This window comes from Dromaius novaehollandiae, chromosome Z (genome assembly GCF_036370855.1).
Source record: "Dromaius novaehollandiae isolate bDroNov1 chromosome Z, bDroNov1.hap1, whole genome shotgun sequence".
Lineage (NCBI taxonomy): Eukaryota > Metazoa > Chordata > Aves > Casuariiformes > Dromaiidae > Dromaius > Dromaius novaehollandiae.
In genome coordinates, this window is record NC_088132.1 from 34,336,784 (window position 1) to 34,359,971 (window position 23,188).

Below are 23,188 nucleotides of genomic sequence, written 5' to 3' on the forward strand. Positions count from 1 at the left end.
GTAGTATCAAACTATAACTGTCGGTATGTTCAGCCTGGGTCGCTCTTATTAAGGACTGCACTGCTTACTTCTGCATCGGTAGGTACTTTCAGACATATTAATTGTCCTTGCACAGGTTGCCTACGTGGCACAGTTTTTAGAGCTCACTAACTACTCGGCTGCTGTTCACTCTTGTGCTCCTTGACAAAAAACAAGGGCAGCATCTCTGTCCAACCTGTGACTCAGCAGCCAGAGCAGCAAGAGAAGTAATCTGTTGCTTATATGTTATTTTCCTTCTGGAGCTGTTCTAGCTCCCAGACCTAGCAGCTCATAGCAAACAACAAAGCAACTTCAAATTCAGTCATTTTCTGCTTCCTGTAGTGGTTTGCCTAATCTGGGCTTGCTTAGTAGAGATTGGGAAATAAACCACACATTTGTTAGCTAGCTGAAGCAGTAGCAGCAGAATTGCCATGAGTACTAGAAAGGTGCATTGTTTTAGATTGCAGGCACACATATCGCATACTTTTTCCTTATCAAATAAGGGTGTGTGTCAGAATCTTGTGTACATCTGTGGGCTGAATACTGTGAATGTAGCTCTTCAAGGACTGGGGTTTTTTTTCATGCAGATTGAGACAGTCAAGCCTGGTAGCTGATTGAAGGGTAGACTTAGAAACATTATGTGTCTAAGGGAAGTTCAGTTGTCACAAGCATAAGTCAGAGGGCAGCCCGGAAACTAAAAGATAAAGGGCAGCTAGATTTTTCAAAGAGGTAAGGTACTCCAAAGGTAGTCAGCAGGTCCATGAGCAGGTCTGAATTAAGTGCTGGTACATGACAGACATCATCCTGTTCATTATGGAAAAAAAAAAAAAAAAGAATTTTGAAAGGCTGGAGTAAGGTTTGTTCACCCAGAAATCTGCTAGCTGCATGATCCGTCTTGACACAAAAGCCAGTACGGGAGTCTCTGTGTGAACACATCTAACACCTAGACTTCTTCAGTGGTATCTTGCAGGATTACAAGATTATCAAATCTAGAATTTTTTGTGTATAATCAATACAAAAATAGTTGGAAAGATTTCTGATGGCAATTCAGAATGTCAGAAACAGCATCAAGAACCTAACACTCAGCCCCCTCCTCCAAGCCGCTGGCAGAGCACTGAGGTAACTGGGAGTGTTCTGCTAAGGAATTTTCAAAGGACTTTTTAAGATTTTTGTCATGACTGAAAAGTCAGTGAAAGAAGTATGTATGCAGGTGCTATAGAGTTTATTTTCAAAGCCAAGTAGAAGAAACAATGGCACGTGCGAAATAGCAAGCAGTGCCCACCACTTCCAGGAAGAACATTCATGGGAACTGTAGCTACGAAATCTGGAGGAAAAACTCTAGGAGCAGAATAGAAGTAAAATATGGTAGCTCTAAAATGAGCTGAGGAGCGACTGAAAGTAGAGGACTGGACTGAAATCTCAAGCCTCTGTCAGCTTCATTACCATTATTTTTTCGTGCTGTGTAGGGCTCCTTGTTCTTAGCCAAATTCTTATAGATACTAGTTTTTCATGCAACTTTGCCTAGTAGGGGGCATAATTACAGATTATGGTGAACAACGTTATCTAAACTATCACAGGTGATATTGTTGATATTATCTATGTGAGCGTGAGTGTGCAGGGATCAGGTAAAAAATAAACTAAATGTTTGCTAATAGTGACAGACCAATAGTAAAAGAAAAGTTAGTTTTCTCTGCAGTTTCACATAGGAAAGAATTGTGATAAGTGTGTGTTAGCTCTTGGCATATCTCAGTTTGCCATCAGTGGTGACCACTTTAGTTATATGGACATGTGATCTTGCGTATGTGTAAAGAACCACATGCAGAAATTCTGAAGCCTGAAGGAAGATAAACAATACTCGGAAATGCCATTAAGTGTAAAAAGTCAACCTTTAGGAAATTGTAGGTGAAGGCATTGCATAATCAACAGCTTAGGTTCCATACACCTTATATATATGTTCATAGTCATATGTAATTCACATGAAACGTGAACAGTTGTACAAGAGGAAAAAGTAAAAAAATCATTTTAGTGCCGTAAGAATATCTTCAGTATGTGACTAAACATGCCAAAGATGACAAGACTAGTTCAGACTATTAATGTCTCACAGCACTACTCATCATGGCGCCTCATGACCTCTAGAGACCAAGCTGTCTTTTATATGTCACAATAGTTAACACTGGTAACACCATTTCAAAGTAACAAGCTCTGAAATGCAGTTGTCCCTAAGAGTTTGCTTGTCTGTCTTTTTTTTTTTTTTAAATCTGTGTTGCTGATACATGTAGCAGTCTATATTTGCATTACTCTTACTGTCTTTTCCTAGGCATCTCCCACTGCCAGTGTTTACCGAGCTAGGTGGACCACTTATCTAATCTTGGAGAGCCTTTTTGTATGTACATCTACCCTTATTATGTGTGTATCCATGAATAGGACTGGGCATTGTGGACATCAGAATGAGGAAAATAATCCTACTAAACGTGACCTTAATTCAGGGACCTTAATTAATGATGAAGCTTATCTTCAAAATGCCAGGAAGTCACTAGGCTTAGAAGAGGAGCATAAGAATTTTCCAAGGTAAATGGTGAAATACAGCCTGTACACCACCTTGCTGGAGATGCTGTGTCCCCACGATGACCACAGCTCTTTGGGGGAGCTGTTTATTGATCTGCAGTTGGGCACGTGTGGCTTGCAGAGGGCTGCAGCAGGGCTGTGGCTTCTCAGGGCTAGCTTGGCACTGTGCACTTTGGCAGCGGAGCTCGGTCAGAGGTGTGGAGAAAGAATATGATCCCTGACTGAGATAGCTACTGAGAAAAGTCCCTGTTGCAGGTGCAGTTATACACAAAAGCTGCGTGTCTGGGTTTGGGGGCAGCATAGCATATTTTGCTGGCAGGGGGGACTCCACCAAAATAGGCTACGGGGCTGCAGTCCTGCTTGCTAAGGTGTTTCATCATTGTAGTACTTTGACTATGTAGTACAGCACAATGGTCTTATCAAGAGATCAAATTTTAGGTTGCAACATAGATAGAGACAGCGTGCAGCTGAGCTACTTCTTGAATTCTGTAGTGTGCTGGCATTTCTGAAACAGTTTTGAATACGATCCCAAACAGGAGAGAAATAATGATGTGCATGAAGACTGCAGTCAATCCATTTTCTCTCTTGTACGATCGTGTTACAGATGGCACTGAATTCATTCCTTATCACCCTCAAAGTGTCAATGTTCAGTGTGCTGCTGATGCTCGAAGAGATAATGAATAGCCATGTTGTAAATAACATTGCAAGAGAGATGCACCTAAGGGCAGACAAGTAGGCAAAGGCTGGAGCTTGAGAAGGAGTTGGGAGTGTCAGTATTTTGGCATGAAGGAAGTTGTCACTGAGCACGGAAAGTAGGGCCAAAACCAGACTTTCTCACATCCTTGGATTCAGGAGTGGGATTACTTTCACACCATTCCTAAAGCTAGCATTTTGCCAGTTGATTTCTTTTATTCTCCACTGCAGAATGCTGTGGCTTCTTTTTTCTATACAGTCAATGAACCATGTTGTAATAGCAATTTTTTCTTACCCTCAGGGATTTTTTCCTGTAGAAAGAAAGGGATCATTTGGCTCTTTACTTGGAAACAAAGAAAGTTGAGGTGTAGTTCTTTTTGCTTCCAAGTAAAAATAGAGATTTTACCAACGTAAAGAATGAATAGTTATTTGCAGAGCCTGTAATGGTACTCCAAATAGTTATTGGTTGCTATTTGGGTTACACTCATAAAAACATATGAAATAGCCATAGATGGCATTAAAATTAAAAGCAATGACTAAAGCTTTTTTGCATTGCATCCTGTAACAATTTGGTTTCCCAGTTCCTTGAAAAACTACTGTTTTAAAATGTATGTATTAGAAAACTTAGATACCTTGGTGCTTGTCTTTAATATGCCTGTGAACCCAGACTTGCTCTCAGTGAAAGCATTCACATTTTTAATTTAACCTCAGTGGATGAAAGGACGTTGTTTATTTCTAGATGTCTGTTATCTTTATGGGCTTTTTTTTCTGTGCTTCTGTAGCTCTCTGCAAAGGTATAAGATGGAAGAGTAGATGACATTTCACTGGTAGCTCCCTTCCTTATCAAAATGTTTTTTTTCTTTTCTTTTCTTTCAAGTCCGTAGCTTTTTTTTAATTAAGAGTTTTAGTTACCACTTTGTACCAATGCTGTGCTTCATTGCAGAGCCCATTTAAAGCACATCGTGTTGTTGGAATTTTTTTTTCTCTCACTGTTCCCAAAATGATTACTTTTCATAGAATGAAATGTGCCTATACAGAGAGAGCCCCCAAATCTAACATGATGACCTTGAGTAACACTGCCAGCACCATCATGAGATGTGAAGGATGTGCCGATTTCCGTTCAAACAGGTTTCAGTTTGTAACCTTTCAGTTTGAGCAGCCTTTTTCTTCGATTCCATTTTTTTTAACACCAATAATTAAGTACTTGATACTATATCCTTAGCTGGAGTTCTCGAGGGTTAACTTAACCTAGAAAGCCATTATCATGGGTTACAAAGCCAAAATGAAATTGTGAAACCTAGCCTCTGACAATCCGTGTCAGCAGAGACAGCAAAAATTTTGGTTTGGATTGTGACAGTAAGTTCTGTGGGCAGGCTTTTAGGACCAGTAAGGTCTCTGATTGCCAAAAATAGGGCTTGGGCAATCGGTTGGCTATTGTTTAAAAGCTCTTGACACTTCTGCTCTTCAGTCATGTTTTGAAAGATAGCAGGGACTCCTGCTGCTGTATTTGGTAGGGATCCAAATTGTGCTGGAGTTCATGGGGCACAACTTGAGAAAACACCTCCTGACTCACAACCCCAAGAGAAAAAGGCTCCTCTGGACCATGGTCAAGCATAGGCTTTAGATGTGAGATTTTTTTGTACGTGCAGCGAGAGATCTGTCAGCCTGAAGTTGCCGTGACTGTGAACTCCAGATGTCTTCAGGGTTAGGTAGCTGCTGAGTGGGGGAAAGGAGGAGCTCAGAAATGCAAATACAACCTTACCAACTTGAATTCTGCCTAAATCCTGCACTGGATACTCACAGGGTTGTCTGGATCTGTGCCATGGTCCTAAGAAATCAGGACTCTGTTCTCCCACTAATGTCTGTACTCTAAGAAATATTCAGGGTACCTCCTGCAATAGTAACGACTGCTGCAAATGGGAATCAGTTTCAGCAATCATATTTGAGCTGCTATTTCTCCCTGTGAATCAAGAAGGAAACTTGTTGCTGGGAAACTGTGTATTGCATTTTTATAACCTTACATGTGCTTTATTCTGAACAGAGGTCTGAATTCAATGAAATGGCATTCATTTGTGTTTCAAAGACAATGCTCGCTATTCTGAAAATACTTTCCTAAATCTTGTTGGCTAAAAAGCAAGTCAGTGGAAGACAGAGTGAAAGCTATTCTTCATTTCAGCAGAACCTGCTGCTCTCCACTGGTCAGTCAGCACAGGAAATCAGCATGCTCAGAAAATACCCACGTGTCATGAAAAACCACAGCGTGTTTAAAGTTGCATTAGAGACACTAGGCAGGATACTTTGGTTTCAGAAAAGAATAACTCTACTTTCCTCTTCCTTTGGCCAGTGTCCTGTTCACATGTTAGGCAATGAGAATCACTCTTCTTGAAAAAAGAGTTGCATAAGTAGTTCAGATGAAACAAACCCTGTTTTAGTTTAGCCTCGAGTGAGTCAGCTGAGGAGCAGAATGCAATGCTCGCCTTGGCAGTCTCTGGAGATGTGATGCCAAGCAGTAATACTGCACCAGCAAAGCATCCCAACACCTTAGTGAGAGTACCCTGCTATATTTCTTTTCAGGGCTTTGGAAAAATTATTCGGTGTGTTGTAGTCTCATCATAGTAGTTACCCATGTTATTTGGTATTATGTAGCTCAGTTTTCTGTAGGTGATAACTGCTGATGCATATAATGACAGCTAATCTCAGTTCTCATGTGAAATCTGAAAACTGCTTGGCAGATAAAGTTGGTCCCAAAGGTCTTTCCTCCTGCCAAAAACTTTGAGTTTTGAAAACAGTTTTCTCAAACCTTGCTGAGAGGTCCTTTGAACGTTTCCTTGGAGGAGATTGAAATTTGGGTTCAGTTGATTTGGGGACTTTTAAACATTTACTGAGCTGCCCGGTTCCCAGAGAGTTCCTGGAGATCAGGGGTCGAGTGGGTCGCTCCCTGGCTCCTCTGGGGCTCTGAAGGCCCTGCCTCATCAGCGTCACATGCTGCTGGCAAAGTGGGAAGCATCAAGGGAAGGGAAGGCGAAGTCAATGGAGAGTGAGTGGCCCTCTGTCAGCACTGGAACAAGAAGTGTTTCATTGTTGCTGAATCTGGGCTTTTCAGAAGAAAAAACCATCATTCCAGAAAACTTCCAGCTAACTCTGTTGCCATCTCTCTGTCAGCAGCAACTGAACACAGGCAACTCAAATTAAAAACAAAAGTCTGCTTTTCAAAAGTAGAAATGCCAGGCCAAGTATGATGGAGCTAGTAGCAAATTCCTACTCTAGGTCTAGTCACCGAAAGACGTTGCCCTCAATGCGAGCTAGCCCTGAGAGCATTTTAAACAACTGTGCAGCCCAGCACAGGCATTTCAGACACTGCTTCCAGATCTCCTGCTTTCCTACCATCCTGGTGCCTACAAATTTTAGACAAGGTTTTATACTACACTCTGTGATCTCTTCCTGGTGAAATTTGGGCCGGCTGTGTAACCCAGTGCCGTATGAGGTCTCACGTGAATTTCATGTGAAATCTCTGACAATGCATTAATGTCGTTAGAGAAATTACAAAACGGATGGTTACAGAAATGTGTGATTTATTTTCAGTTCCCAGCCGTGCCACTTTGTTTAACTGTAAACTTACAATCATGTAAACCACAAGCTGTTTCAGTGCACAAAGATTTTCCCTTTATTTGTGTTTCACATTACGTTCTTTTAGTATTTTATCTTCTCCCCGCACTGTCATCGCTGTGTTTCAAAATAAAAGACAAAGGAGAAAAGTCAGGCCTTAATGTAGATACTTATCTGTTGCTTTTAATTGTAGGTCAGCTGTAGAAGAGGTTGAAGTAGAACTACTTACGTGCACTGGATCCGGCTCTCCGACTTCTCTGGGCCTCATAGGCCTGGAGTGCGCAAGCCTTGATGTGCTTCCTAGCTCAGGGAGCACTTTGTGCTCTGCTCCTGCAGCTGCCTAGCAAAGAGCTCCACATGGTGGATTTTCTGTTGTTGCCAGTTGCCCTTTGGGAGAAAAAAAAGAAACTTTAGGGAATTCTATCTGAAAACAAATGATGCTAACAAAACTAAATGAAAGGTTTAACAAAACATCCTCAAAAGTTGCAGTGCAGATTTTGCCCTGTTTCTTACTTGGAAAGCTTATAGGAAAAAGTGATGCAAAGAAAAATCTTTATCCCCAAAGCTCACTGGTAGTAGAGAGTAACCCTGAAAATCTCTCTTCCTCTTACAGAATCAGAGAAAGGGACAGCAATGGCTCCTATGCTTTGTGTCTGCTCAGTGATGGAAAAGTACTGCATTACCGTATTGACAGAGATAAGACCGGAAAGCTCTCCATACCAGATGGAAAAAGATTTGACACCCTTTGGCAGGTCTGTTAAATTTGAATCACTTGGGTATCTGTCATCGTGTTTCTATATAACCCACTTAGGCAGTTTGTTTTACTTTGCTGTGCATCAACAATCTTTAGCTAAATACCAACATGTTTTGGCGGGTTATTTGTCATATGTTTCCAACATTTTGTGCATTTTATACATGAAGAGAATCTGTGTTAATATAGAAAGTTATGTAAATGTACAGATTTTAATCATTTTAAATGTGTTGTTGCAGCTTGGCTTAGTTTAAAATTGCTGTAATTATTATTCAGTGAACTGATCGTTCCCTAGAATGGAAGACCATTTGCATTTGTAAGTGACCATATTCGATTACAGCTATGTAAGGTACAATCTTTCAGTAATGTCCTTTATGATAGCCAGAAATAGGATTCTAGGGAGCACAAAGGTTTAGGATGCTATACGCTCACTGGACTCCTTAGCTTTGAAGTTCCCTAGCTTGTTGACTGAATAAACATAGTTTGCTAAGGGTTACCACCAAAATAGGTTTGAAACTTGGCCAAGATTAAGCAGTCAGGGAATAGAGAGCTGACTATGCAATAGTCTGTAATAAAACTGAGTACTGGAGAAATGACTGGGTAAACTGAAAATGCTAAAGGGAATGAAAGCTCTGCAGAAGTTTGCTATGTGCTCTTGCTTAAAATTCTATTAAAACAAATAAAGTGAGTCATAAATGTAAAATGTGAGAATCTTCACCTGTATATACTAACTCTTAGCCTTGTCTATAAATATCCATGTCATTCCTGCAGTCGCTGTGCATTTGAGAGCTGCTATGACATCTTAGTATGTTTTTTGAAAGTGGCTCGAACTGTTTCACTTGCAGACTGCCTCCTTCCCTACCCAAATGAGCAGGGCCACAATAGCAATAATGTGCCTGTGATAAAATGGCAAGAGACATGGTGAGGACAATCCAGAAATACATATGGCCAAAGCTATTGGTGCTATACACTTATTATTAACTATTTACATCCTATTGTGATTTTGAGGCCCAAACAAAGCTTTTTACATTTGCACAATTTCTGTGCTGGGGTGCTGCCCATCTTTATTTAAAAAAAAAAAAAAACAAAGTGGGGAAAAAACAAGCAAGAGGGAATTCAGATGTAAAAAAGAAGTGGTTTGCTCAGAGTTACAAAGCTGTTTAGCAGCAGAATCAGGCACAGAATACTGAGTCCTAGAAATCCTGTTCCTTAGATTCAGCTGCAAGATTACCTCAAAAGCCTACATCTCTGTTAGAGAGAACTAAAGATGAGATAAAAGTATAGGCATTAAAGAGCTGCTGTATGTCCAGTTCATTTGCTGTAATATATACCAATTACTGTATGTGTGCACACAGTTTTAAAGAAGCAATTTATTTAATTATACCTATATTGCCTTTTCATCTCTCCTCTCTCTCTCTCTCTCTCTCTCTCTCTCTCTCTCTCTCTCTCTCTCTCTTTCTCTCTCTCTGTCTCTGTCTCCCCCTTTTTTCCCCTCTCATTTTGGTAGTTAGTTGAACATTATTCATACAAACCAGATGGATTATCAAGGGTTCTTACCTTTCCTTGTCCACGACTTGGCTCAGAAAATGGTGAGTTATTCCTATTATTTGCATATTATATTTCTATTGTGTGCATTTTTTCCACTGTCCAGGTAGGTGGGTGCAGATTACTGTAATTTAAATTAAAGTTGGATAGAAGATTATAAAAATTCCCTCTGTCTTTCTGGCCGGATACCAGTGCTGTGCTGAGAAAGGATAGGCCCTTACTTCTCCAATCCTTTGAATCATTACTAAAGCACTGCACATATTTTGCCTCTGTGACATTAAATCCCAGACATGGGAGACAAAAGCAAAGAAGATGGGCCAGGACAAGCATTGCAATATGATATAAAAACTAGAAAGTTGATCCCCAAAGTGAAATTATTTGTTCTTACAGTGCGTTTCCCATCTTGCTCAGTGTCTTTCTGTGTTTGGCTCCTTTGCAGATAGTATTATTTTTGACACTCGTCCTCCACCTCATGGAGCCCCTCTTAAGGTAAGAATAGGTCATGGTATAGCAATAATGTTAATTTTAGAAGGCTTAATCTTATGCAGTGCTCTAGGAATTCTAATGCATAGATATCACTGCAGCAGTGCATTTATTTTCTAGGGACTGTTAAATAAGCAATAGGTAGAAAAGAATAAAATATTCTAGCATGGTTGTTCTTTTCATCAGTTTTGCACTGAGCATTTAATTCTGTGAATGTGTTTTATACTCATAATGTATGTGAAAATCAGTATTTTTCATATGCAAAATAACTCATTGAATGAGATTTGATTAAAAAGTTTTGGTTAAAGAGTTTTGATTAAAACTATGGAAAAGTATTACAGTGTTTTCACTGATTTGAGCTTTATCTGTGTGTATTGCAATGAAAAAAAACCCCTTTCTTTCATTAAATGATCACTATAGTCATATGAAGTATTATCTCCAGAGGCATAGAGGGAGACTTTCAAAGGAAGAGTTTCAAAGATGGGAGGAAAGGGTGGCAGTAGTATATTAAAGCTGATGGAAACTACAGTCCTCTTAGTGAGGAGCCACCTGAGGTGTGATACAAAACACCATCTCGTTCAGTTACAGCTGGCCTAATCTGAAATAGGGAGTTTAACTTAATCGTTTCACCTCTCCCAGAACAGCCTAATCATCTAGGCTGTTAAGTTGTCTAGGTGCTTCTCTGCTATTGATGCCATCCCACATTATAGAAACAAATGTTTTAGTTCAAATAAACCAATTACATTTATTTTAGTACTCCGAGTCCCCACGGGCCCATTGAGCAACCATTTTCATGCCCCCACTTTCTGAAAATCAGGTGCCTTTTAAAATAATTGGAAATTACACACTTAAAACCATTGGAAAAATCATTGTCATTTTTTAAAATGTTGTCTCAAGATTTGGGTCTGAGTCATTTACGAAGACAAAGCTGAAGTTTAAGCATGTCAGGCTGCATGCACACCATCTACACACAAAGTTGTAGTGACAAGCATATACAGTGTAGGAATATTACATACATGTTAGGTTATCCAGAGAAAATTCTGCAGTTTAAACACAAATGAAAAGTAAATGTGTGAAATCCTTAAAAATCTTACTTTAGGTATTTAAATTTCTCAAAGAAGTAGCCATGCATTTGACTAAACTGACTGATGTTTAGGACTGTGTAATGAAAGAAGATGGGCCAACCTCTTCTATTTTTCATCAGTGCCATTGCAGTTATATCTCCCCAGTTATTCACAGTGCTTTACAGATGAAAGACTTGGTCCTGCAAACAGGGACCAGTTAATTCTGACTAATATTAATAATCTCAAATGAGACAGCTCACTTGAGGCTAATTTTGGAGAAAGAGACACGTGCCTGTCCACATGTCACTTCATCCCAAAAGTATCTCAAAGTGGTGGAATGACTTTTATGGAATGACCAGTAAGTGCCTGTTTTTTTTCTACTGAGAAGCAATCCAGCTGATTAGCCAAGACTAAATGCCTCATTTTTAGATAGCCGCAGTTAAGTGAGATTAATTCCACCTTTAAACATGTACTTTTCTCACAGATAGTTGACTTATATACACTTCTTCATGTAAGCAGTTTTACACAGAGCCATTAGTGTTTTCAGGACTGATAATCTGTTCAGTAGATTTAAGACTTGTCATGATGGATAAAAGGAAAAGCACTTTCTTAAAATTGAAATCTGAATTCTGTTGTTTCTTTAGGAGTTCTTGAAAACAAATCTGCTCTCGAAGGTACTTTCATATAATATAAAGATAAAAATATAACGTGGAACATTTTAAGTTAATATTACTATTTATGGAGCTCAAAGACTTCAGGTAACATTGCCAGGTTCTCATATATTAACACCTTTGTGCAAAAACAGTAACTCTATAACTGAGACTACTCATGCAGCTGTTCCTGTATACAGAGCTTGAAATTCAAGTGAATTCAGATTGCAAAACCAGAAATGCGTCATGAGAAGGATGAATAACACCACAGAGCCTTATGTAGAAGGTGTGCAATCTATCTTCACATTTCCTACACCATCACAATTAAGATTTAAGTCTAAAATTAAAGAGTTTCTGACATTCCTGAAGCTCTGCATCTTTTTGATTTTACAAAATGGACTGCAAAAAAGTGTGAAAACAGAATTGGGATTCAAATTGATTGTGATGAGTTAGAGAAATGGCCTGGAAAAGAAAATAGGGTGAAATTCAGTAGGAACAAGTGCAAGATACTGCGCTTCTAATAATCAACTGCAGAATGTGGGCTGGGGAGCAGCAGCCACTTTTCAGAGCATGTGGGGCCTGTATTGGAGCAGAACAGCAACAGGAATCATCAAACCAGTATCATCATGCTGTTACCAAAGAAGGAAACATCATGAGTGCTTCCAGTTGTTCACCACTGGTACGGTCTCAGCTGGAATACCTTCTCCAGTTTTTGGCACTGCACTTCTAGAAAAATCTCCGACTGGTGAGAATCCAGGTCAAAGCAACAAGAATGGCCATGACTTATGAGAAAAGATTGCTTAGAATAAAGAAGGAAAATTGAGGGACTAGAGGGGCAGAACACAATTAACTGCTGAAAAAAGGTAGGGGAATGGTCTGTTTGAATTCTTCAACCTGGCTAGGAAAAGTAGTAATGGGTTTAAATGGCAGCAAGAAAAGTTCAGGCTAAAGGTAAGGAAAATCTGCCTAAGAGTTGGGTGGTAATGAAGCACTGAAATAAGTCCTTTGGAGAGACAATGAAGGCCTTTGGAGGCCATTACAAGCAGGTTAGATGGCCATCAAGAATGACGCAGCAGACCTTTCTGGTAGTGGAGGAACAGCCTAATAACTTCTGATGTTCCTGTCCAACACAGTTTTTCAATGATTTTATGATGTATTCATACCTGAAATAGGCTGGTGGGAAATTCCAAAGCCTTAGTGGAGAACATGCCCAAATCTCAAGTTGCTTTGAAGGTTAAGAAGGTGGATGACCAGTGTAGAAATATCATTTGCTGGATGATATGCAGAGTAGACTGTCTATCCAGCTAATTTAACTCCAAACTGTTAGCTCGTGAGGGCTTGGACTACAATTTACAACTTCAGGAAAGTGATTTTTGTAGTATTTGCTAATGCTGCAAGAACAGAGAATATTATTGTTTCCCAGAATGCAACCACAAAGCTGCCAGGCAAGATACCAGAGTTGTTGGTCTTGTCCCCTTCCCTTCATCTGGACATCAACTTGGAGTGATTCTCATATGCCTTATCAGCAAAGGAACAACCTGTGGTGGAAGTCTGTATAGGAGATGCCTTCTCTGTACAGAACATGGAGACTAATTCCTTAATATTTCTGTCAGCAGTGCCGTATGTGGACTAGGATTTTTCTTGCCTTTCGCCCAGAGGCTCCATAACTTAATTTAAGGTGACTTTGATCCCCTCTGACTTTGGAGATGGTTTTTTTTTTTTCTCCCTGTACATCATCCCCAAAGTGTTTAAACCTGGAGACCAGCTTTCGATATGAACCTAAAATCAGCTGTTGACATTGCAGTGAAGCTGCGAATATCAGGGCATTCTCCTGAATTCTCTGTTTGCTTATTCCAGTATTTTATTTGTTTGCCAGATAGTATTAACATTCTGAAACCCTCTGAGTACAGCCTAAGTTTAGATTGGTACTATTACTGTCCTTTTTTAGCTTTTAAAATACTCCTCTTAGAATGTATCTGTAGTTCTAATATTATCATTTGAGTTAAGCATTATTACTGTCAAGACGGTACAGATAGCTGCAAGGTCAAGCATTAGGAGGTACTGTTGCCAGAAAAGTATAATGAACTATATTCACCATGTGCAAAAGATCACTTAACCCCTTAGAGGATTTATTTTTTTGCAAAATGATAGCTAGTAAGTGCTCTGGGACTCTCTTATTCCCATATGGAAAGAGCATTTCATGCAGTAAAAGAACAAAGCAGATTCAGTAAGCTGTTTCAATATGCAGTATCTGAATTTTGGTATCACAGCTATGAAGACTATCAAACATCAAAAAAGTTTCTGTTCTTCCAGCAAGAATAGGAAGTGTAGGGTTGTGCTTAATTTTTTAAAACAAAAAATGTTTTTTTGTATGTGAAATCAGTTTTTTAAAGGAAAGCTGGGAAAAACACCGTGCCTATCCAATCATTAGTAAATTATCTTTATATTTAAGAAAGTCCAAATGGGATTATTTAAAAATTTCTAACATCTAAATGTAAGTCAGTTCAAAGACTGTTTAATGTAACTGAAAAGGCAAGTCAGATTATTATTTTAGCCTGAGCAGCAGCTTGAATGCTTGGTCGCTATAGTACTGCATCAAAATCTTAATTAGGCAGGTATGGTCTCTCAGTGACCCTTAGATATGCTGATTAATTATGTTAAGTGAATGTATTTCTGTAGAATGTATTTGCATTTCATTTAAAGGTATGCTTATACAGAGCACAAGTGCACTTGTAAAATCCAGAGCCTGTTCACTTTTGTTTGGAATGACTGTCTGTTTATGTGCTTTTTGCTTCAATAACCACATTATGTTTGTTGTAAAATCAAGGTATGCTTCAAATCCTGCTTGGTACATTAGTCTTTCTCAACAGACTAAGGTTATTATCTGATTTACATTGCTAAATGTGTTTCATTGGGACTAAAATTCAATAATGGAGACAAAAGAAACTCACTGTGTAGGAGAGCCAGGGAGAGGGCAATGTGCTTCAATTTAAAAACTGCCTCAAGGTACATCTACAGATTCAAGGTGGTTTGAGGGTAATGTAGTTTGAAGAAAATTTAGTATTAAGATTTCACATAGTACTTTGCATCTTAAATGTACTTGCAGGCATAAACAAGAGAAAGATTGGGGGTGTTTTGTTCTTGTATACTACGTCTGTTTTATAAAGTATCTCTAGCTATTTTCCTGACACATTTACTGTTCCTCTTTGACATTGTGGTTTCTAGAGTTGGGCAAGAGGTGGAATTATCTCAAGACTCAAATCGTACACCTTTCCAAAGGCTGGCAGCAAAAAGGTGCATCATACAGTCTTTTTAGGTTTTTGATTGAGTTAAAAGGACTTACACTTGGCTAATTTCCCTTCTTTTTTTCCCCTTTGGCTTGCTGATATTAAATGTCTGTCTTGACTACTAACAATCAGATTGTGAAGATTTTATAATCTTTCTGCTTCTTTCCTAATCACATGCATAATCATGGCCTTGATTTTACAGAATTAAAGCAGTGGCTGTAAAGAAGTTTTAAAAGTTGTGGAGGGGGAGGGGTATTTTTAAATAATTTCTCACATCCCAAAATATTAGCACTGTTCTCCACATGTCTGCAAATAACACGTAAGTGATAAAATGTACTTTTAAAAATAGTCCCTTATAGCAGAACAAAATGATACTTCTAGTGAGAACTATCACTCCTAATCAGGAAATTGGCTTGCTATTAGTGAGCACATTTAGGGAACAATTTATTCATAACTATCACAAAACATAGTTTTGCAGAACTTGTGTGCACAAATCTTGTTATGCATTGAAGTTAATTGCATTTAGGCAACTCTAGGTTGTTGCAGGACTAAGCAGAAGGGGAAAGGTGATAAGAAGTCAGGGAGTCCAAGGGAGCTCGGTGTATTAATGAGTGCTGCATGGCCAGTAAATGCTGCTGCCCAGTTATCCATGTAGTTGTGAAGCACGTAATTAAGGCTTTGTTTGCATGCTGAGAATAACGTGTGTGTCCCTGTTCCACCTGCGACTCTTTCATTTTGTTTATTTATTTATCACCATTTGCTCTTGAACAAAAATGAGCAGGCACAAGAAGCCGTAGAGATACTGTTCAGAGTGCAAAGCTATATTTGGTATTTACTGTAGTGGATAGTATTAGTAGATAACAGTTACACTTGTTTTTCATAAGTAACTTCAGTTCACTGGTATACTGAGGTACAGATAGCTGTTGATATCTGCACATCTTCCAAGGTCTTGCGGGACCTGCACTTCATTTTTAATGTGCTGGCCGCATGTACCAGTCCACATAGAGTGTCTGGAATCTTTCTAAAGTCACCCGAAAACTTTGCCAATAATGCTGCTTGTCAGACAAGAGGGGTATTTGGGTTTTGTTCAGAAAAGTGAGTGCTGTGGGGAATTCTCCAGCTGTGGGTTGAGGAGGGTTGGTCACTGCCATCTGTTGGCCTGGTAAAGCCTGTGCTTCTCTCTGGTCGCTCTCTGCAATCCCATGCCTGCGTGCTGCACAGAACAGACTGAAGCACCCTGGCCGAGAAAGACCGATCTTTTTAAGAAAGTAATTTCGAGAATCTGATTTGGTCATCGTTAATGTGCGCTTACTCTGAATACTCAACCACACCAAATTATACAGACTTCTGAATTATAGCCCCTGAGCAAAAGGAAAGCTCAGCTATTACCATTTCCAACATTTGCCATCCCTTAACCGTAACACGCAGAGTTTCCTTAAAACCTGCTTAATTAGGAAGACAGTTACTTCTCAATATGTCAAAAACTTTCAGACAGTAAAAGGGAAAAATCATGCTCTTATATTTATTCAGACTAAGAAATTGGTTTTTTAGAAGTTCACAGTCTTTTTGGGTAGATACTGGTTTAGCACCCAAATCAAAGTATTTCACCCAAATCAAAGTATTTCCAGCTGCTTTGCTCACTGATATGGAGTGGCAATTTAGGTGACAATTTAAATGAACTGGTGCCACCTAGTGGCGATAGAAAGTCTTAGTCAAAGCTCAATGGGTAGTTGGGTAATAAAATGTTTGTCATGCTGCATTTTCGTAGGCAGTTTGGCTTAGTCAGCGAAGAAGATTTTATAGTCCAAATACACGTTTGGGTTATTACAAATGAGAATCATTGACACGAAAAGAAATCACACTTGCTGTACTGATTGCCTTCACAATAATGATCTTTACTATAAAAATGAGATTTAATTAGAAGCAGGGAGAGCCATTTCATTCATATTTTAAAGTACCCAGTAAGTGAATCTTGTTTTGAGTGTAGCAACTATGTGTTATCATACCTGCTCTGGTATCATCCTGCTAAGGCCTTATCCATGGATAGAAAGTTGTATTCATTTCACTAGAAAGGTATCTTTGAGCCTATACAAACTTTCTGCCTCCTACTCACCTCTCATTGTGGATACAGCTATATTATTATAAAAGTGCTTACACCAGCATAGACATCCTCTAACAGGGGGATGGATAGCACATTTAGATTAACTAAACCGTGTATACCTGAAAAGCTTAACCAATATTAATTAAACCCTAGCTGAAAAAATCTGTGGATATGAAAACAGGACAAGTGCACACCATTTTAGGATAAGAATATAAAATGACAGCCTGCCCAGTAGTTTACTAGTATGCCTACCACGAGGTATCACACAGTGTGTGCTGTTTTTAGCAGGTTCCTCTAGTGGACTCTTTTCTTATATTCCTTTTTAACGGGGAGAGCAAATCCATAGTCATTTTATTCATTCGCTGCTTTTTGTAAGAATACCATGACTAATCCTCTAGCCTATACACTAGTCATATACAGACAAAGCTCCCTTTGTCAGAAAAAGACCTGCAGAATTAAACTTGCTATTTTTAAAGCATAGGGCAGAAAATACTCTGGATTTAAATGCTAGTTAAATAAAAAGGAAATTTTCTTGTATTATTAGCTAGAGCATGGTACATGTAATGATATGCACCTCCTGCACCATTTCTAGACAGCCTCACTTGACTTTAAGAGAAAAATTCCAACCTCTCTGCTAGAACATCCTGTTAAAAGGCAAGCAGAGTGTGCTGCATGCCACAAATGTACAATTGGCAAAAGTAAAAAAAAAAAAAAAAAAAAAAAAAAGAAAAAAGTTTGAAGTGTCCTAAGGGCTACACAATATTCCCAAGTTACTAATTTGAGCTGAAAAGGTACCTGTGAAACATCAAATAGCGATTCAGCCAGAAATGTTAATAAAAAAAAGCTGTTGTTAAGCTATTTAATCAGACTGCAACAATGAAGAGTATCATTCCACGTGTACATATATATTAGTTAACTAAGCCAGCAGAAAGGATATATCAGCTGTTATCATTCATCTTAAAGATTAGCAGCTATGAGAAGAGAAGTAGAGCCAGTTCAAAACTTGGTTGGATTTGGTCTCTCTGTATCACTCCCAACTCACAGCTCCAGAGCTTTATTCCCAGCAGAGGAGTGATGCACTCATCTTTCAATGCAGTTCCTGAACACGAGCATCTGACCCTTTCTGATCCTTCCTTTTGTTCTGGAAGCACAAAGGAGAGGAAATGCCTTTATATCCCCCATCTGAGGAGTCCTCTGTGACATGGCCAAAGCTATATGTTTACCAGCTCTTCTGTACTGCTGGATGGCTTCTTGTGGGTTATAAGAATTTGGTGCACATTAGTTCTGCTTGCCCACTCCAAAGTATGACATTTCATATGCTGAGACCCAGGATCAGGGACACGCAACTACTTCTCTGGTCTCAGAGAGAGTTTGCTTTCTGAGTTCTTCAAAACTTGTTGGGCTTGTCCAGTATTGGCGGAGCGTCCTGCACTTCCTACATGTTTCCGCCTTGTTGTTCAGGGCTAATCAAGTCAAGCAGGTGATTTATACAAGGTGTCACAGTCATTACAGTTCTGGCTGCTGGGTGGTATTGCCTTCAAGGAAGCACTTGTTCAAGCAGCAAGTTAAAGTGCATTAAAAGTCCTGAGGTTATCATTTTGAAAGGCCTTTCCCAAAGTGCTTGTATTGCATTTCTCTTGAGCTGCTGATGAGGAAAAGCAATGCACGATTTTTTTCCTCATCCGAAAACCAGGGAGATCTGCTGAAGCTGTATGTTTCCATGGGCTGAATTTATATTCCCTCTTATGTAACAGCAGCTGCCCAAACTCTAGAGCTCGCTGGGCTACTTGTGGAAGGAAAGAAAATAGGGCTAACATGCTTCACTGGTTGGCTTGGAGCTGCAGCTGTGCCAATATGACTTTGCATAATTGTGACTAGAGGAAAGATTTCACTGTTTCAGTAAGGGTTGTGCTGCAGGACACCCCACAAGGCTTGGGTTCAGAGAGTCTCATCACACTTTTTGGTGCACAGTTGAGATAGTCCCAGAGCAGTGCAGTATCTTCTAGATGCCATCTCATGAATACTTTTTGTTTCTATTGAAGAGATTATTTGGGGGATAAAGTAGACAAAAAGTACCTGTGTACCCTTTGAAACTGAATTTCTATCATTCCTAAGTATTTCAGAACTTTACTTCCAGTGTTCTGGAAACTGCCTCTGAAGATACAGCATCTCAGTCCCTTTCCTAGGTGGTCAGTATATTTTTGTCATTTTCTCCCACTCTTTTGGACCCCCTGGCCAAGAATTGTTAACCAGAGGCTTCCATAAAATCAGCGCAGTTTGATGATTTGTACCCATTAATGATTTGTCTATCCACATGTGAATTAACTGATTCTGCTGAGGTCTAAGAATATATTTTTGGAAGGCAAACTAATGTCATTTTTAAAATATAAATATACTTAGCTTAGGAGGAAAGAGAATAGCCAGGAAGTTGTCCAGTGCAACTGTAATCTCTTTTTAGGAATAATACTGAATAGCTCGTAGTAATTAGGAATCCCCCCCCCCCAAAAAAAAAAAAAAAAAAACACCTAAGAAGCCTTGGTATGTGCTTGGAAGCAATACAGGCTATACAAAATCCACAGACTAAAATCACTGTGGCCTCAGTAAGTATAATTCCATCTGATTTTTTTTTTTTTTTTTGACACCTCAGCCTTGGGGCTGGCTGGTCGGTGCAGCCCCTGGCCTAGGTCAGAAGCAGCTCATGGGCCCCTGTGCCTTATCCTGAGAGCAGCTGGCCTCATGGCGCTGATCCACAGGACTGAGCACCATTGCCCTTCCCGCCCTGGGTGCCACCACGCTCATCCCAGAATGATCCCGAGTGTTAGTCCCCTATGTGGGGTTTGCTGTAAGTCCACATATTAAAACCACTTCTGTGTCACCCACCTGGGCAGATCACTTCATTATGGTTTAATGGTCTGCATCGGCTGGATCAGATGCTTCCCCTGCAAAATGCTGTTTCCCCGTGATAGAGCTCCTGCTGTATCCAGTAATTCAAGCCTCAGCATTTCTCAAGCTCTCTTTCTCCTTACCTGAAAACTGCGGCTTTGTTGGAGGGCAACTTATGCCACTGAAAGCTTCAGTTATTAGAAGAGAAAAAATTGATATACTCAGATATTTGCAAAATAGCCCCTCTGGTGTTTGGTAAGTACAGTAAACACTTGCTTCTTATTGGAGCTCAGCAACCTTCTTTTGATGTCTGAATTTCTGGTTTTGAGTGACACTCTGCTAGGAAGATGAGGTCATTCATTGATAACCTTAGACCTTTTTTCTACTTTTTTCTTTTTTTTTTCTTTTTTGTTTTACTTAAAGAAAAGAGAATAAACTGCAGAAAAAAGGTTCTGTAATTCCCTGTTCTTGAAAGGATTCTCTCACAGTCCACAGACAGGAGACAGCAGGTTATAAATTTCTGCCACCTATGCCATATTGTGGTGCACACTCCTGCAAGAGCCATCACCCAGCCAAGGAGCTCTGGAGTGGGCTGGGTTTGTGCTCGGATGGGTTTCGTGAGCTCCGTGGTATTCCTCAGACAGAAGGATCAAGGCAGAGGGGTGGTATTTGAACTATATGTCTCAAGCGTGGTAGGGAATTAGGTCATTTTCTCCCTCCCTGGACCATCACAGAGCAGACAGACTGTCCCATAGTAGCCGGTCCATGATGTCTGGTTTTTCAGGCTTATTAAAATAATTTCTATTTACTCTTGTTTCCTCAAAGTAATAAAAGTGAAGTCATTCTGTAACACCCACAAGAAAAACAAGTTTTTTTAATTTGAATTTCTCTATGACCTAGATATGGAGAGAGATTATGGCGGGGATGAGGGGGAGAATAGATTAAAGAGAAATCCTTAGGACTTCCAGTGTTACATGGAAGCATGTAAATTTAACATGTGCAGGATAAGATTTGTGCATGACCCAGTCCAGTTAATTCTCTCAGATCAAATGCTCTGAAATATTTGCAGTACCTTTTTATGCTTTAGCAGTGTGTGTTTTATTTGGCCTGCATATTTACTCAAGCAATAACCTCCGGAATGAGATAAGCTTTGTTTGATCCCTTTCTTACTCTCTGATTCTCACCTACATGTCTCTTGCAATCATTATGCCATAGTCATCTGGAAAAAAAATGTATTTAACTTACCTGTTCGTTGCTAAACAGAAAAATTCTGTTTGTGTGCTACAGCAACAGTCACCTATTGCTTACTCCGCTGATGAATCAGCATCTTTTAATCCTTATGTGCTCCAAAGGACGAGAACGCTCATGGGAGCTGATACAGGTAGGCAGAGTAATTTATATCATGAAAAAAAAAATGTTTCTGCTAGAGGTCTCTGCTCCACCTGTATTTCTTTGTTTTCCTGCATATATTCCATGCCATTTCATGTATTGGTATAGCTGGTATCATAGCTAAAGCCTGGTAGCAGAGTTTGCCAGATGTCAGCATCTGTTGCAAAAGTGATTTAACAGAAATCCCTTTTTCCATGTTGAAGTGGAAGACTGTTACCTCCTTGACTCTAAAAGCTGCATCCTCCCAATTGATAAAAAAGACTTGTGCCCCACTGAATCCACAGTGCAAAGCTGGTACCTAGGCTCTCTGTAAGATGCAATGAAAAGATGAGTGCCTAAAACTGAAGTACACCTGGCACAGCGGTCTGAATAAAGAATTGCCTGAGGTAGCAAATAGGAAATACTAAGGTAAAGGGCAGCTCTTAAACTCTCCTTCTGACAAGGACCCATGTGCCTAATACAGCTACTCCACATAACATAGGAAGAGATGTCTTCTGGTTTCCCTTTTATCCAGTTGCTCCATAGTTATAGCACTTCCTCAGGTGGAGGTCACGCTTTTTTGGGATGTTTTAAAGTGCTTGTGGTTGGACTGCTTGTGGGTTCTTGTAATACTCTCAGTAAAGCAAACACAAAGATGTGATTGATGATCGTGAGCATGGAAAGAGTGAATATAGTACCTGTGGCAGCAGAATATTCTCATAACCTGTAATTTGTTCGTTGTTTGAACTGCAGCTGATCAGAGAGAGGCCTTACCCATGGACACTGAGGTCTATGAAAGTCCATATGCTGATCCAGATGAAATGAGGCCCAAAAATGTCACTCTTGACAGGGATTTGTTAACCCTGGAGGATGGGGAACTTGGCTCTGGCAACTTTGGTACAGTAAAGAAAGGGTTCTATAAGATGAAAAAGTAAGTGTTCCCTTCTGTTTTTATGGCGTTTGATGTACAAAAGCTTTAGCTTGTATTTTTTGGAGCGGAAATAATGTTTGCATGTCATTTGGTGTGTCAGACTGTACCTACAGGAATTTGGGCTAAAATTCACCAGCTTCTCTTCCCTTACACACTCATTTTCCTTTTGAATTGAGGCACCTCCTTGCCTATAGCAGAGTCGCCTCCCAGCCATTTTTTCGTCTGTAAATTGGGGAAATGCCCCTTACAACTATTTACTCTCCTGGCAAGGATTGTGTAGCGGGGAGCCCTCTGCTTTCCTCCATAATTTGGTTGGGCAGTCATGCTACTTGGCATTTCTAGTCTACACAGCCTCTCTACAAGAACCAGAGAGCTATGGACAGCTTACTTGTAACTAAGGGATTTTTTTCCCTTAAATAACTATGATAAATACCTGTTTCTTGAGGCTGGAATGTCAATTTTCAAGAAAACAGAGCATGTTGTGGCCTGTCACTGTAGAACTGCTGTCAGAACGGACCCTGTTTAAACTGGCAGAAATGGGAGCACCTGACAATTCGTGCATTTGCATAACCAAATGCTGTCAGTATGTTGTTTAAGCCCCTGGACTGATCGCACATGAGCTTTCACTGTTAAAAGCTAGAGGTACTTTTTTAACCACAGGCTTTTAGAGCCAGGGAGGATTTTTCTTTTTGCTGTACAGGCTGAGGGGCTTCAAGTGGTTCTGGTGCGGGCTTGTGTATTTGCTAACCTTGTTTCACACTGGTAGTTCACAGTTGAGCTCTGTCGGTCTCATCAGCGACTTTCTCACGCAGTTGTGTGAGCAGGTTACAGCAGCAGGCTCAGTTGCCCAGTAGGTCAGAGCACTGCCTTGGGACCATGCAATGCTGCGTTTTCTAGGCTCACCCCCAAAACGCCCCACTGCTTAGCAAGGCTCTTAGGGTTTTTCTTCTGGGGATTCTTTCAACAGTCAGACACTTTTTAGGGAGCTTTTTCATTATTCCTGGTCTTTTTATTAGTTGAGAATAGCCAGAAGGGGCGAGAAAATTTTGTCCAATACATCTGGGTTGAGGCTTGTTAAGACCTTAATGACAGCTTATATTTCTGTGAAGTTTCTCCCATTCTCCCTCTTTTGCTTAGCTGTCTTCTGACAGAGAGATTCCTGTTACAGTTGGGTTTTTTTTCCCCTCCGAATGTTCAGTTCTGTCTTTTCTCAGAATTTGAAGATTGTATGCATTTGCATGCA

At 39.9% G+C, this 23,188-nt stretch overlaps 1 protein-coding gene across 6 annotated transcripts in view; it reads left to right on the top strand.

The window, feature by feature from the left end:
* LOC112978814 (tyrosine-protein kinase SYK) overlaps positions 1-23,188 on the top strand; it is a 55,784-nt gene that overhangs the window by 25,299 nt on the left and 7,297 nt on the right. For 4 of the 6 annotated variants that reach the window (XM_064501302.1, XM_064501304.1, XM_026092543.2 and 1 more), the window contains exons 4-10: positions 7,496-7,634; positions 9,141-9,222; positions 9,618-9,667; positions 11,370-11,399; positions 14,601-14,669; positions 20,934-21,027; positions 21,768-21,945. In XM_064501302.1, the coding sequence (XP_064357372.1) occupies positions 7,496-7,634; positions 9,141-9,222; positions 9,618-9,667; positions 11,370-11,399; positions 14,601-14,669; positions 20,934-21,027; positions 21,768-21,945 (642 nt within the window). The remainder of the gene's footprint in view (positions 1-7,495; positions 7,635-9,140; positions 9,223-9,617; positions 9,668-11,369; positions 11,400-14,600; positions 14,670-20,933; positions 21,028-21,767; positions 21,946-23,188) is intronic. The other 2 variants (XM_026092544.2, XM_026092545.2) reach the window with 2 other exon arrangements.